General features: G+C 47.8%; 1 protein-coding gene across 1 annotated transcript in view; it reads left to right on the top strand.

The window, feature by feature from the left end:
- Window positions 1-1249: 1249 nt before the first annotated feature.
- SPRED2 (sprouty related EVH1 domain containing 2) overlaps window positions 1250-15471 on the top strand; it is a 114639-nt gene continuing 100417 nt past the window's right edge. Inside the window, exon 1 of the mRNA XM_038551454.1 lies at window positions 1250-1418. Coding sequence (XP_038407382.1) covers window positions 1393-1418 — 26 coding nt within the window. The 5' untranslated portion in view covers window positions 1250-1392. The remainder of the gene's footprint in view (window positions 1419-15471) is intronic.

The following is a 15471-nucleotide window of genomic DNA, read 5'->3' as shown; positions in this document are numbered from 1 at the left end:
TAGTCACACAGAGAGAGAGAGAGAGAGAGAGAGAGAGAGAGGCAGAGACACAGGCAGAGGGAGAAGCAGGCTCCATGCACCGGGAGCCCGACGTGGGATTCGATCCCGGGTCTCCAGGATCGCGCCCTGGGCCAAAGGCAGGCGCCAAACCGCTGCGCCACCCAGGGATCCCTATTAAGTAATTTTTAAAATGTATTTGGGCTCACCTTTTAACCCAAGGAAGCCCATCATTTCTACTGAAATGCATTTGCATTTCTGAGCTGTGTTGGAGTTACCTTTTTTTTTTTTAAGTACAAATATCGATTCCTCGTAAATGTCCACTCCTCTAGCAAGACAAAAAAAAAAAAAAAATCACAAGATTCATGAGAAACTGAAAAGCCTCTGCCATTCGGAACCTTGGCAAAAACACCTGTGCCGCCTCCCCCCGCCTCCCGCCGCAGCGCGGGGGAGCTGGTCCTCCAAGCCCGAGCACCCCTGGGGCCTCCCCTGAACTCCGCGCCTCCGCCCCCGCCCCCCACCATCGTTAATCCAGGGGTTCGGATGGAGGGAGGGAACCAAACTGGAGCCAGATGTGCGCGAGCCCTCGGCTCCCTCCCGCCTCCTCCCTCCTCCCGGGCTTCTCAAAACCCGGAGCGTCGTCCGGCAGGGATCCGGAGCCAGGCAGACGCCGCACAAACAGCTCCGCTCCGCGGCTCCTCCGGGAGCGCCAGCCGGGAGGGAGGGGGCAAGGAAGCCGGGCATGCTCAGTAGGCGGGTCAAAGTTTTTTTTTTTTTTTTTTTTTTTTTTCCTCTCTCTTCTCCCTTTTTTTTTTTTTTTTTTCGGTCGCAAGTAGGAAGCTTTTTTGCACTCCACCACCTCTGGCCGCTGGGAAGACGTCATCGCTTCCGCCCTACTTCCTCCTCCTGTTGGCGGCGGTGAGAATCCAATATGGAGTAAATCGGCGGAGTCGGGAGATGGGGCTCGGACGGGGCGCCCTGCACCGCCTCCCAGGCGCACCTCCCCCGGCCGCCGGCCGCTCCCCGGAACCGTGATTGGCCCGGGCCCCGGGGGCGACCCCGGGCCGAGCCCCCGCCCGCGGCCGGCCCTCCCCCGGCCCCCGCAGCCCCCGCCGTGCACGGCGCGCTTGTTTTTCTGTCTCCCCCGCCGCCGTCCGCTGCCCGGGGCGCTCCCGCTCCGCCCGGGCCGAGCCCCCGAGCCCCTCCGGCCGGGCCCCGGGCGCCGCGGCGCGCGCCCCCTCCGCGCCCCCTCGCGCCCCCGCGCGCCCCCTCGCGCCGCCCCCTCCCCAGCCCCACCGGGCGGTCTCCGGAGATGTGAAGCCGGGGCTGAGCGCGCAGGAAGATGAAGGGAGCCGGGCTGCCCGCCGCGGGACAGGCGTCGAGGTGAACAGGAAAATGACCGAAGAAACACACCCGGACGAGTAAGTTCGGCTGCGGGGCGGGAGCGTGCCCGCGGGCGCAGCGTGGGGTGGACCTTGGCGTGGGCTGCGCGCCTGCCCCCTGCCCGCCGAGCGGGGAGGGGCGGCGCGGCCAAGGGCGCGCGGGTGACCTCGGGGCGCCCCCCCCAGATCTCCCGCGGCCGGGGCGGAAGGACCGGGCACCCCCGCTGCGGCTCCCCGGGGCCGGTGGGTTTTCCCGTGGGGGCTCCGCGGCTGCCGCCCCGCCGCTCGCCCCCCATCCCCGTCCCTCCCCATCCCCGTCCCGCCATCCGCATCCCCATCCCCGGTCCCGCAGGCAGCCCACCGGGGGCCCGGGCTCCGCCATTTCGTTTTTCTTGAATCGCTCTCATTTGCATACCACATTTTCATTCATAAAAAAAAAAAAAAAAAAACAACGCGGCGGAGCGGAGGGAGGACGGGGCGCGGGCCGCGCGGGGGGCCTGCGGGAGCCGGGGATCCCCGGGCGGGGCGCGGCGCGGCGGGGGAGCGGCCGGAGGGGTCCCGCGGCGCGTGTGAGCTCGTGTGCACGCGCCCTGGGGCTCGGGACGGGCGCCCCGCGGGGTGGGGGGGCGGACCCGAGGCGGGGGCTGCGGGGGCGGGCGGGGCGGCGTGCGCGCGTGCACGGGGTGCAGGGGGTGCAGGGGTGCGTGCCCGGCCCGCGGGCCCCAGGGAGCGGTGCTCGGGGCGCTCGGCTGGGGGGCCCCCGGGTGGCCCGCCGCCCCCCGCGGGCTCGCTCGCCCAGCCCCGGGCCGAGGTGAGGCTCCTGCAGCCTCGCGGTCGCGGAGTCGGAGCTGCCGTCCTCCCACCCGCGCCCGGGGCGCCCCGGTGCAGGGGGAGCCGAGGCCGGGCTCCTGGGCCCGGCGCCTGAGGTCGTCGGCCGCGGGTCCGAGCGGTCAGCGCTCGGCGGCCGTCCCCGCTGCTCAGTGGCTGTGCCCGCCACCAGCCACTTTTTTTTTTTTTTTTTTTTTTGTGAATAAGACGCTCTCCTTTATTGTCACATGATATCCCTCCCCTCCTCCCCTGCACATTCATAAATCCGGAGCCTGCCTCGGCTCCTTTCATTCAGAGCTGCCCTTAGCGAAGGTAGCAGTGGCGCGGGCTGGGGCGCAGAGCCGTGGGCGGCGCGGGGGCGCGGGGCCGTGGGGGCTGCGGGGGCCTCTGCTCCTGCGAGCCTGGACCGTGCCGAGGGGGGAAGTGACTCAGGGCTGGGTGACCCGGAGGGCTTCTCTTGCAGCAGGTGACCGAATGCTGTGCTCTACTCTTAAGAATCTACTTTTTTTTTTTTTTTTTTCTTTCTTTTTTAAATGCCCCTTTATCCTTTGGCGTCTGCTGTTGCCAGGCTGGGCGGGAGAGGGTGGGTGTTTGGGCAAAGGGACTTGCCTTCCCTTGTCCCCCCCCTCCAACCCCCCCCCCCCGCCCCCCCGGGGATGTTGGACTGCAGTTACCCCTGGTCTGCTAAGACACCTGCCGCTGGGGACCAGCCTGCCTGGAGCGCATGTCGCTGCGATGCCACCACCGCTGTTGATCTTTTTTAAAACGTTTTTTTGCCTTTGCCTTCATACACTGCATTTTGAAACTGTAAAATGGGGGGGGGGAAAAGTTGCTTTTGGGAGGAAGAGATATGCTGCTGGGCCTTGTTCCCTTCCGACTGGACGAATAGGCCAGTGTTTCTCTGGGTCTTCCTTTGTCCCTGCACACGCAAATAGCAGTAGTAGCAGGGAGGGACGGTGGCCTTGCTCTGGACGTTGGGATTCGTGTTGGAGATTGGTTCCACTAGCCCTGCGCTGGGGTCCTTGGCTTTATTCCCTTGGGAGTACTGGTCCGGCCTCTCCCTTTTCACTGCAGCATGGCAGCTTTGCGTCCTACCCCATCTGACAGCCAAAGCAAAAGGATTTGGGGTGGGATCATGAGCAAGAAATGACTACCTCTATTTCATGCTTTCAGAGCACTTGAGCTTGGAACTGGCTGCCCCACTGCTGTCAGAAGCCCAGTTGAGACAGTGGGTTTTGAGGACAGGTTCTGGTTTCAGTTAATCAGAAAGCTGTAGCGCCTTAGCCTACTGCAGAAATGGCCTTCCTGGGATTACTTTTAATGTAATGACCTTGGCATGAGACGTGAAATGTAAGCCGGTAAGAACACGGGCTGCATGGGCTGTTAACTGCCGTTTGTGGACACTGTCCATTGTATTGTTCAAGTTCTTATGTAATGACCCATCTGAAAAATGCCTTTTAAACATTAGTGCCTGGAAGAAGGTTTCTCTCTGGATTGCAGAGCTTGCTGTGATTGCCTTTTTGTTGTCGTTGGGTTTCTTTTTTTTTTCCTTTCCCCCCTTTTTTTTTTGCAACCATTGTCTGGAAGCTCAGAGCTAAAATTATTACTGGATTACAGTGGTCATAGTTAGCCTAGGTTTTTGCTAGGTTTATTTATTTCTCCTCTAGTATGAATTTTTATCTTTTATTTTCTCTTATAATGGCTTTATGTTTGGGGTCCTGCAGATAACCTTTTGGAAGTAGACCAGGTGTGTTTCATATAAAGAGATTTGGTGACCTCAAATTGGAGACCTTTGGGAGTTACAGTTATGTCTTAGGTATAATAGATTTTTTTTTTGAGAGTCCATATATATTTAAGTTTTTTGCTAAATGGTACAGAAATGTAATAAATACATTTAGCATCAGAGTACAAGAAGTCAGAATCTTGCAACTGGCAAAATTGTGCCGAATTTTAAAAACTAATAAATATTTTATCTTAATGCTCTTTTCCATGTCGATTTAAAACTTTTCTAATAAACATATGCTAGCTCAGGAAAGCTTATCTCCTCTTTCTGCCAACTGTCCTAAAATGTAGCTTCTATATAGAGAAGACTCTGACCGGTCTCCTCTGAAGGCATTTTGTCTGTATCTTTAAAGCATTTGATTAGGCTCTTGAATGATTTGGAAATTTGTTGACAAAATGAAGGAACTCTTCTCACATGAGCTTAATTCAGAAAACATGGGGCTACCATTTAGCTATTCTGTTGCGCTCATAAACCTCTCTGCAAGACATATCCTGCTGAGAATGGACTTGTAGCTTCCTCCTTAGTCATGTTTTTCCTAATGTTGGAAGGTCTTCCCTTAATTTTTTTTTTTTTTTTTTTGCTGAACCATTTCAAAGAAATTAAACATCAGAATGCTTTATATTTAAATACTTGAACATACTTTTCCAAAAGATGAGAATACTCTTCCATGAAACCATAGTACTATCATCACACTTCACAAAATTAAGAATCATTCTGTTGTCTTTAACATTCAGCCCAATTGCCTGAAAATGTCTTTTACAACTGTCCTTTCAGCCAGGTGCCAATTAAAGATCCTGAGTTAAATGCATTTAATGTACATTAAGGCTCAGGGCTCAGCCATTTGCTCACTGTCTGATCTAAGGCAAGTTACTTACCTATCACCTTGGTTTTAACGGAGTGAATGAAATGGGAATGAATGTTACCAGTTTCATGGAGTTGCTGTGAAAATTAAATGAGATAGCATGTGAAGCCTCCTGTTGAGCACCAAGCATAGAACAGGTGTCTGGTGTTGGCTCTTAGCAGGGCCCTGGGATATGTTTCTTACAGGCTCAGCTTGTTCATCTTCAAATAATCCTATGAAGGAGTTGCCCCATTTATATTTTATTTTTTAAGATTTTATTTATTTAGAGGGTGTGTGTGCACACAAGAGTGATGCGGGGACAGAGGGAGAGAATCTCAAGCAGACTCGCTGCTGAACACAGAGCCCGATGATGCGATGCGGGGCTTGATCCCACCATGCATGAAATCCCGACCCTGTGATTATGACCTGAGTCGAAATCAAGAGTCAGAGGCTGAACTGACTGAGCTCCCCAGGCGCCCTGGAGTTACCCCATTTGACTGAGGAGGAAGCTTAAGTGAAGTTGCTTGCCTGAGCAACCATTTGTTTATAGCCCTTGACTCATTCAATCTTCTCAACAGCCCTCTGGGGTAGGTAGGGTATTATTTCCCCCCTTTATAGTTGGGGACACTGAGGTCCAGAAAAGTTGAGTAACTTGTCCAAGGCCGTATCATTAGTAAATGAAGGAGCCTGGCTCAGGAAGGACTGTGAGGTACCTTCTCGGAAGAGGACAGGCTGGCCAGCCTTAGTCATCCTGACTTCCAAGCTCTCGCTGTTTCTGTCAGTCATGCTGTCCTTAATTCTTCTGAATCGATGACAGTCTGTCATTGTAATTTTTTTCACTTCTTTATCTTCCCTGAAATTGCTATGAGGCACATACTGAATTAAAGTGAATTTAAATAAATTTGGGCTTGAGAATTAATTCCATGATACACCTTAAGATAATGGGAGTGTGAATTCATAGTTGGTTATTGCTGGAGGTTAGCTGTACATTCATTCTAGCAGTTTTAGAAATTAGACCTGGTACAACAAATTTTGATTCAGTTTCTTTGCATTAGCCTTTAAAAAGGGATGTTTCTACTCGACATATATAGAACTCCTTAAATTGTTAAAAGCATGCAGTTGGCTACACAGAACTGGAATTTGGTCCATTCATCAGAAGATCTTGAAAGCAAGATGAAACAAAAAACTTGGAAAGACCTTAACAAAATTGTAAGAGAGGACATTAACCTCGTATACAGTGAAGCGCCTACTGTGAGGCTGTACATCTTTCTTTCTAGGTGGTGGACTTGGACTTCTCTCCATCTACTAAGCTTGTTTCCACAAGGACTTAGCAGTGCTCCCTCCTTTCTAGCTATGGCTGATCCTGTCTGCTATCCACTTCCTCTAACCAAATAAAATATGTAAAAGTGAATCAATACAAATACCAAAACTACTGTGCTTCAGCAGTCTACTTACTCATGCTCTTTATTCTGAAGTTTTTCTTCCTTCCCATCAAGTGAAATTCTGGTCATTCCCCACCAATCAGTTCTGCGGCCACTCCTTTTATGAGATCCTCCTAGACTTTCTTCACCTCCCCCTTCAAGTCAAAACTGAGGACTCTTTCCTTTTTAAGATTTTTATTTATTTATTCATGAGAGACACACACAGAGAGGCAGAGACACAGGCAGAGGGAGAAGCAGGCTCCATGCAGGAAGACTGATATGGGACTCGATCCACCAGGACTCCAGGATCACCCCCTAAGCCAAAGCCAGATGCTCAAGCACTGAGCCACCCAGTGCCCACAGACTGAGGACTCTTGATAGCATTTTTCCCTACACGGTTTGGCAGTTCTCACCATTTAGAGTTGGGCTTATACCTAGCTAGATTCTTACCAGAATAGGAGCTTTTTGGATTCATTGAGTTGAGAGGATACCTCTCAACTGCCTAGTAGTCTTCTAGTTGTTTGCTCAATACCATTGACATGGACACATTATGGTTGCTTAATAAATGTCTGTTGAACTTAACAAAAATGGATTTATTTATTTATTTATTTATTTATTTATTTATTTATTTATTTATTTATTTTTGGATTTAATTATTTGCTTTGTCCCTGCCAACGGCTGCAGTAATTATAATCATTGTGTTTGGTTGACTTACAGTGTGTGTAAGCCTCCTCTGAGAAATTGCGTTCCTATGAAGTCCTTGGCACATTTTGTGGAACTTAGGTGCAGAACTATTGTATTTGGGTGCGGAACTAACTATCTGGTAGTGATCTGGGATTGACAACTCAAAACTATTTTGATTCCAATCACTATTGTGGGAGTTGGGAAGTGGAGGATCTTGAGTGCAGTAAACCCAGGCCTCTGTTTCTGCCTCTGCAGGAGAATCTCCGCGGGAATCACAATATTAACAATTTGCAGTAGCTGCAGGGTTCTGATGGAGTCTCAACACTTGAAGTCGGAGACAGCCGTGCTGATGAGCACCAATATTGGCATAGTTCCTCTATTACCGGGCGGAACACAAATACGCAGTCTGACAGCAAAATCCTCAGAAACTGAACAGGATGATAATAGAGGCAGAGCAGCAAGTTTGGGTGTGTGGGTTTTTTGTTTTGTTTTGTTTTTTGGCTTATTTTCTCAAGTAAATTGGACTGGACTGGGTTGGTTGGTTGGTTGGTTTTGAGACCCAGTCATATTGATAAAAAGTCTTAAATGCTTCTTTTTAATCAATATTTAAGGCTAGAACATTGATGATTCTTCAAGTAATTTTCTGGGGCGTGTAGTCACTGGAGTAGAAGGGATATTATTGCACTGGCGCACACAGTGCCCTGTGGAGCAGAGAGCACTGTCTCTGTGTTTGCCCTGGGTGGGCATGAAGAATTGTTACTGGAGCTTTGACATGTGTCCCATGTCATGGGAAGGAAGTCAGGCCAGGATCTTAGTAAAATACTTGATAGTAACTGGCATAGGAGTTCACTAAATTAAGTGACAACTGTTTTATAACTAATTTCTCAGTTAGACTTTGTCAGCAGGGTGTTCACTTGTGGCGTATTGTGCACAAGATAGCAAATTGTGCTTATGTTTTTTTTTTTTTTTTTTAATTTTTATTTATTTGTGACAGTCACAGAGAGAGAGAGAGAATGAGGCAGAGACACAGGCAGAGGGAGAAGCAGGCTCCATGCACCGGGAGCCCGACGTGGGATTCGATCCCGGGTCTCCAGGATCGCGCCCTGGGCCAAAGGCAGGCGCCAAACCGCTGCGCCACCCAGGGATCCCTTGTGCTTATGTTTTTTATGCCCTCCTCAAAGTGTAGTTTGTTATTTATTTAAAGACCAAATTCCTGGTTTTGCATTCACGTAGAGCGCAGAGGTGAAGAAATGGATTCTGACTTCATCCTAGCATTTAGAGCTGGCGATTGAAGGGATTAGAATGAGGGCAGCTTCTGAAATGTATGGCTTCGGCTCCTCTGTGTACTGACATAATGATTTTTCAAATCTGGTGGTTCTTGTTCTTATATGTATTCCCTCTGGTCCATTCCTAAGTGCTTAAACTTAATTATCAGGTTAAGTTTTTAATTGTCTTTCCTAGTTTATCTGGTAATGACATTTTTGTCTTTTCGTTTTCATTACTTATTCTTCTTATTTCTTTTTCTCCTTGCGTTGCTTTGGCTCTGGCTTCCAGTATTGATTTTTCAGATGAGCTCTTCTTATTTTGTATGTGCATCCCACCGTGGGAATGCACAAAAAAGATTGGCCCTATATGCCCTTCTAGGGGTGAGAATAATAGCTTCTGAAGCCTTACGCCCATAGCCTTGCAGAGTGCTGAGCTCTTAGTAGGCTTTCTGCAAACGTCTATTGATTGGTGAAAGCAAATATTCGTTAATTGAAAAATGATTTTACCTTATATCAAAATATAAACTATTATTCTTACCGTACCTACATCCCAAAAAGACTTTGCGGTTACTACCTTTTCAAAACTTCTAGGAGGGGCAGGCTGCCATGATGGTAGGGGAAGAAACATGGATTTTGTGGTCACACCGTGCTTTAGTCAGGGCCCCCGGCAAATGTCTGAAGCCTGGAGCCCTGGTTGATGTAAATGAAGCTCACGCTGCTCTCTGATCCATTGGCTGTTAAAAAGTGGAAATGAAATTGGGAAGGTAAAGCACTTCAGCACAGTGCCTGATAAATTGGGAATTCAGTGGGACTCACCCACCTCCAGTGTCTCCTGTCACAGAGCAAGGTATGATTTATTTTTAGAATTTACAAAGTAGAAGATACCCATTAACAATATTTTACCTGCACAGCAACCTTTTGAGGCAAGAAATAAGATTCCCACATAATGCCTGTGAGAGCCGAAGTGACCTGCTCCAGGGGGTTTCTAGGAGGTCAATTAAAGCCTAGAAGTCATATTTTGCTTTTTATTTGGCTTTCTGGTGCTGTGCTATTAGGACCTAGAGTAGCACTTTAGTTCTGGTGTTTTAATACCAGTAAGGCCCTGCTGGCTTTTGGCCAGCACTAGGATCAGTGATCCTAGTTGGCTATCTTTTTGAGATTTCATGTCTTGTGGAAGCTTGCCTCCTTTGTTTACTGTCGGTGTACTTACCTGTTAGTAGCATCTTTGGCTTTCTTGCCATTTTTGTCTGTGGTTGAGAAACCTTTCACGCGTCATTCAGATTGTTTCTAAGAGTCCGTAGACTTGGGATGGGCTGGGTTGAGGGGGTGGCTGGCTGAAGGTTCCCTTAGGAGTGAGTTGGCTCATGACTTGTTTTGTCCACTTGCATGTCCTGTTGGTGTTTATGTTTTACATTTTCAGCCAAAAAATAAAGTGAATGTTAGATCAGAGGTTTAATTTAATCAGCATCCTAGTAATTTTACTCATTTTTACAGATCTTTTAAAGCTGCATAAGTGAGAATATAGTCTTAATATAGTGATTAAATCGTTCTCCTTCATTTAATAGGCCAAATCAAATCTGTGATTTTTCTCAGACTCGGAGTTTGAAAACAGGCCTGCTCTTCCAGGGTAGTATACATTGGCTCAGTGGTTACTTCTGGCCCTGAAGGCCTAATGGTGTCCTCTTAATTAATCTGCATATAAACAGGTTTCAGGTCTGGAGTCTCTGTTTTTGAACCAGCTTTGAGGCCCTTACCATCCATTCTTAGATGTCTCTTACACTAAGGAGAATTAGGGGGTACTAGATTACAGGTGTCCATTCAGAGCATGGTAGACTTTGAATCTAAAGAACTTGACTTTAGAAGATACTTGGACCCTAACTGCAAAGCTGTTCATTAATTATCATATTGGATAAAATAAATAACCAGGGTGGTGAGGCTGGAGGAAAGGGAGTGACTAGCCGTTGAGTGCCATTCCCTTACGGCACACCTAATCCCCCAGAGAGTACCAGAGCTGTGACTCAGAGGGAGTCTCTGTCCTTAGGGAGCTTTTACCTTCTAGGGTGCTAGGCACTTTCATATTCATTAGGGATATGAGGACAGCATCATCTTGATGAATGACTCTCAGAGTTTTTTCTTTCCTTCCGTTGCTTCTTCAGAGTTCCTCCTAGCTAGATCTGCATGCTTTGGGATTCCCAAATTTGGGGTGGGGGGAACTCTTTACCTGGAGCATTAAAGGAACGACATACCCTTCCCAGAATGGCCTAACAAGCTCTTCAAGTTATTTTTAGGGTGTGTGTGTATTGTGTACACTTGCACACTCACATGTGGAAGGAACATGCCTGACAGGCAAGAAAAAACTCACAGAGGTTAAGTATCTTGTCTGAGGTCGCAGAGCAGAATTTATTATTTTTAATTCCAGGTCCTTCGACTTCAGATCCCATGTCTGTAGAATATTATGGGTCGTAACTTCATAGAGCATTAGTTTTCTTGTGTAACAAAACTGTGTGTGCAGCTTGATTTATATTATTATTGAGCAAATGAAGTTAGAACTCACTCCGAATCCTGAAAACACCTTGAAACTGTGAGGTGACATTTCTTTCTTGTGTTCCTTTTCAGGTCTGGGAGGGAGGGAAGCAGTGCCCACGGAGGTGGCCTTTTCTATACTGATATAAAGAGCAACTTTACAGGGTACCTCCTTGAAGGGAAAAAGACCTAGCCACCTTATCCTTGAAAATCTGAATGAGCAGAATGGATAACAACGCACACTATTCTCCTGGGCCTGTGATCTAGCCTCGCTATTTTGAGAGGAGGATCAAACTTGAATCTGCATTGAGAGTCTTGCAAAGGGAGGATTGTGATTTGGTAAGGCCTCAGATTCCTGCATTAAAAAAAAAAAAGATTTATGTATTTTTTCTAAAGATTTTATTTATTCATTCATGAGAGGCAGAGAGAGAGAGAGAGAGAGAGAGAGGCAGAGACAGAAGCAGGCTTCATGCAGGGAGCCCGACATGGGACCCGATCCCAGGACTACAGCCATGCCCTGAGCCAAAGGCAGATGCTCAACTGCCGAGCCACCCAGGGATCCCCAAGATTTATGTATTTATTTGAGAGAGACAGCACAAGCAGGAGGGGCAGAAGGAGAGGGAGAAAGAATCTCAAGCAGACTCTGCGCTGAGCACGGAGCCCAGTGTGGGGCTCGATCCCAGGGACCCTGAGATCATGTCCTGACTTGAGCGGAAACCAAGAGCCAGACACTTGACTGACTGTGCCACCTGGGCACCCCTCAGATTCTGCATTTTTATTAAACTTCCAGATGCCGCTGGTGCTGCTGATCCATGGGTCAAAATTATGAGTAGCAAGGGCCTATGGTTATGATGCTAGTAAGCTCAGAGCTGCCAGGTTTGTGTCTTCAAAGTCGGCTTCACATACTTGGCATTTGGAATCTGTTGAAGAAGCTCACTGGATGGGAAGGTAAGGTGGTGCTTACCCATGGAGGGCATATTACCAGGCAGCCACTTCTCCATCCCTGGCAGGGTTTCCAGCTTTGACTTTAGATGGGAATGTGCTGGGAGAATTCTTTCTTACGGCTTAAAAAAAAAAGTTCTTGGTGAATGCCAGGAGGCCCAAGAAATCCGTCATGTAAAAAGAAATACGGAGTCCCGGCACTTTGTATGGAATGTCTATGGTCAGCTGGCATTCTGCACCTTCCAGACAAATCCGTCTTGTATGGAAAGCCTGCAGCCCTGGGAAGCAGGCGTGCTCAGCCCTAGAAGAAATCACAGGAAGTAATTAAACAGAGAAGGTCAGAGAAAGAGGAAGTGGTTGTGTTGTTTCTGATGCGAATAGCATTGTTGTTCCTGGGGACGCAGATGATGGTGTTTAAGTCTTCTGGAATGCGACTGCTTGGGGATTTGATTGTATTTAAATTGCAGCCCTTTCAGTTTATTCTTTCAGACAGCAATCTAGTTAGGAAATGAATTGCTTTTAGGTCTTATCAGAAATACCCACGTGCCTAAGCAGAAGTTTTAAGCAGGGAGTTGCTTATAGCTTGGCAAATTGCACCTAAATGAAATGAATGTCAAGACTATTAGAGGTTAATTTTAGGTGTCTGGAGTTCTCCTTAATTCTCCTGATTAAACACTTTAACATAATAGTTTCCTTAATTGGAATAATGATGGAATATTAGCATGCATATTAAACCATTTACCCAAATTTGAATAGGGTTAAAATGCAAATTATCCATCACTTGTCAGGGCTTACTCTTCAGAGATGATTCCTGGTGAGAGATGGGGAAAAGACTGGAATGTGAATTGGGATGGGGCTTTCCACTGGAAGGCAGCATTGCTTGGAAAGCCAAGAATAGATCAGGGGCCTAAAGTAAGAGACCCTTTGTTCCCCCAAAACAGTGGGTACTAAAAAATACCCCATTGCTTATGATAGTAAAACTACAACATGGAGGCAGATGCAGTGGGAAATCCAAAATGAGCTAATGACCCTCTGGTTGTGTCTTCATTAGCTGGTCATATTTTTCTTTGATGGGAAGGTGATGGGAGACTAACCTCCCCCTGCCCTAGCATTTAGATAGCCCATCTGAAAGTCTTTTTTTTTTTTTTTTCTTTTTCCATCTGAAAGTCTTGATCTGATGTCACCACCCAGCAGTTAAACCTGTGGCTGAGATCCTATAAGCACTCCCAAGTGTCTGTACTGAACACATAATGTCACCTTTTTGTATCTATTACTCTATTTCAATGTATGTAGCCACATTTAAAAAAATTATTTATTCTTGAGAGACACACACATAGAGGCAGAGACCTAGACAGAGGGAGAGGCAGGCAGGCTCCTTGTAGGGAGCCCGATGCGGGACTCGATGCCAGGACCCCGAGATCACATCCTGAGCTGAAGGCAGGTGCTCAACTGCTGAGCCACCCAGGCGTCCCTGTAGCCACATTTCTAAAATAACAGTCATGACCTCATTAAAATACTACACAATTCATGGTGGATATTTTTGTATTTTTCTCAACTCACGGTTATTAACAAACACAGCTGTAATCCCTGGGGAGGGGAGCCGGTCCCCGAGTTTTCTCCGTATGAGTCTTTTTTACTTAGAAAATTGGGAATCCTTGCGGCCCTCGTTCTGGATGTGAGAACTTAGTAAGTGTGGTCCTTCTTGGGGGAGGCATGCAGACGAGGGTGCGGGCCTGCTCCCAGGGCGGATTGGTTGGAAGGTCTGAGCAAAGTAGGGGCCAAGTTTTAGTTGGAGAAGGTTGAGGAGAAGTTGAAAATGATGAGGACATGTCCCTTAGAGACTCGGCAGGTGTTGGGTCTTCTGAGTAAGGGAGGGAGCGCTGGGGGCGTGAGTCTTCCCTGTCTCCAGTTGTCGCCTGTGGGCTGCCGCGGGCAGCTGTCCAGTCCCTGTGCTGTGGATAGCGGCAGCGTCGATGGCTTCCCTTTCAACGCGGTGGCCGGCTCTGGGGTCGGGAAACCCAGGTTCCCGGTCCTTCCTTGCCGCTGGCGGCCTACGCAACCCAGGCTGTCGGGTTTCTCTGGACTCTGCTTTCTCATCTCTCAGATAAAGGGGTTGAGTAACCTAAAACTCTACCGAAGGACTCTTCTAGTTCCAAATATTGCAGGGAGAGTTAACGTCAAAGAAAATGTATTCCTATTTATTTATAAGCATAATAGTCTGTTTTTGTTTTAATCGCAGCACAACTGACGCACAAGGTCTCGTTAGTTTCAGGTACACGACGTAGTGGCTCAACGGCCCGTGCCTCATGCTGCGCGCACCACACGGGTAGCTACCATCTGTCACCGTTCGATGCCATTGCAACGCCATTGTCCGTCTTCCCTGTGCTGTACCCCTCATCTCTGTGACTCATTCTGCAGCTGGGAGCGTGTACCCCCCACGCCCCTTCCCCATTTCCCCATGTCTCCCACGCCACCCCTCCGACAACCACCATTTTGTTCTCTGTGTTTATGGGTCTGTTTCTGCTTTGCCTTTTTTTTTTTTTAAGATTCCACATATAAGTGAAATCATTTGCTATTTGACTTATTTCACTTAGTGTAATACCCTCTCGCTCTATCCATTGCGTCAAGTGGCAAAATCTCCTTCCTTTTTATGATTGACTAATATATTCCATGGTGTGTATACGTGTGTGCGTGTGTGCGTGTGTGTGTGTATACTACATCATCTTTATCCATTCATCTGTCTTTTTGAAAAAGATTTTATTTATTTATTTATTTGAGAGTGAATGGGAGAGCACGAATGGGGTGAGGGGCAGAGGGGGAAACAGACTCCCCACTGTGAACAGGGAGCCCGATTCGGTTTGATCTTGGGACTCCTGGATTATGATCCAAGTGGAAGGCAGATGCCCGACTGACTGAGCCACCCCTGCACCCCACCCATCCATCTCTTGATGAACACTTGAGTTGCTTCCATATCTATTGAAAATAATACTACAATGAATATAGGACTGTATATATTTTTTTGAATTAGAGTTTTGTTTTCTTTGGGTAAATGCCCAGGAGTAGAATTATTAGATTCTATGGCATTTCTGTTTTTACTCTTTGTGAGGAGCCTCTATACTGTTTTCTACAGTGATTGTACCAATTTCCATTCCCACCAACAATGTAGGAGTCTTCCTTTTTTTCGCACATCCTTACCAATATTTGTTATTTCTTGTCTTTTTTTTATTATTATTACTTAATTATTTGACAGCTCCAGAGAGCACAGGTTGGGAGAACAGCAGAAGGAGAAGCAGGCTTCCCACTGAGCAGGGAACCAGATGCGGGTCTTGATCCCAGGACCCTGGGACCGTGACCTGAGCCAAAAGCAGACACTTAACCGACTGAGCCACCCAGGCGCCCCAGTTTCTTGTCTTTCTGATGCTAGCCATTCTGACAGGTGTAAGGTGATATCCTCTTGTGGTTTTAACTTGCCTGCTGATTAGTGATGTTGAGCATCTTTTCATGTGTTTGTTGGCATGATACTCTTTTTTTAAAACAGAAAAATACAAAGCAGAAATTAAAACACTTCTTGCTGCTCCAGTCAGGGAAGCCTTCACTTTCAGTAGGTTGGGTCTTGAATTTTAGAGGACTCAGATAAGGATGGTGGCCCTGATGGGGAGGCACAGGACAGGCCACATAGGGAGGAAGTGTCTCTTTTTCGAAGGATTTCTTCCACAGGCAGGAAACTCCTCTATGCTTATGCCGGGGGAGCTCAGAGAAAGAGGTGATTGAGTTGGCTGAGGCTAGCTTTGGGAGGCTGTTGAGT

The sequence above is a fragment of the Canis lupus genome, chromosome 10 (assembly GCF_011100685.1).
Source record: "Canis lupus familiaris isolate Mischka breed German Shepherd chromosome 10, alternate assembly UU_Cfam_GSD_1.0, whole genome shotgun sequence".
Classification (NCBI taxonomy): Eukaryota; Metazoa; Chordata; class Mammalia; order Carnivora; family Canidae; genus Canis; species Canis lupus.
Note: the sequence above shows the minus strand (reverse complement) of the source record. Positions and strands in the feature narration are given on the sequence as shown.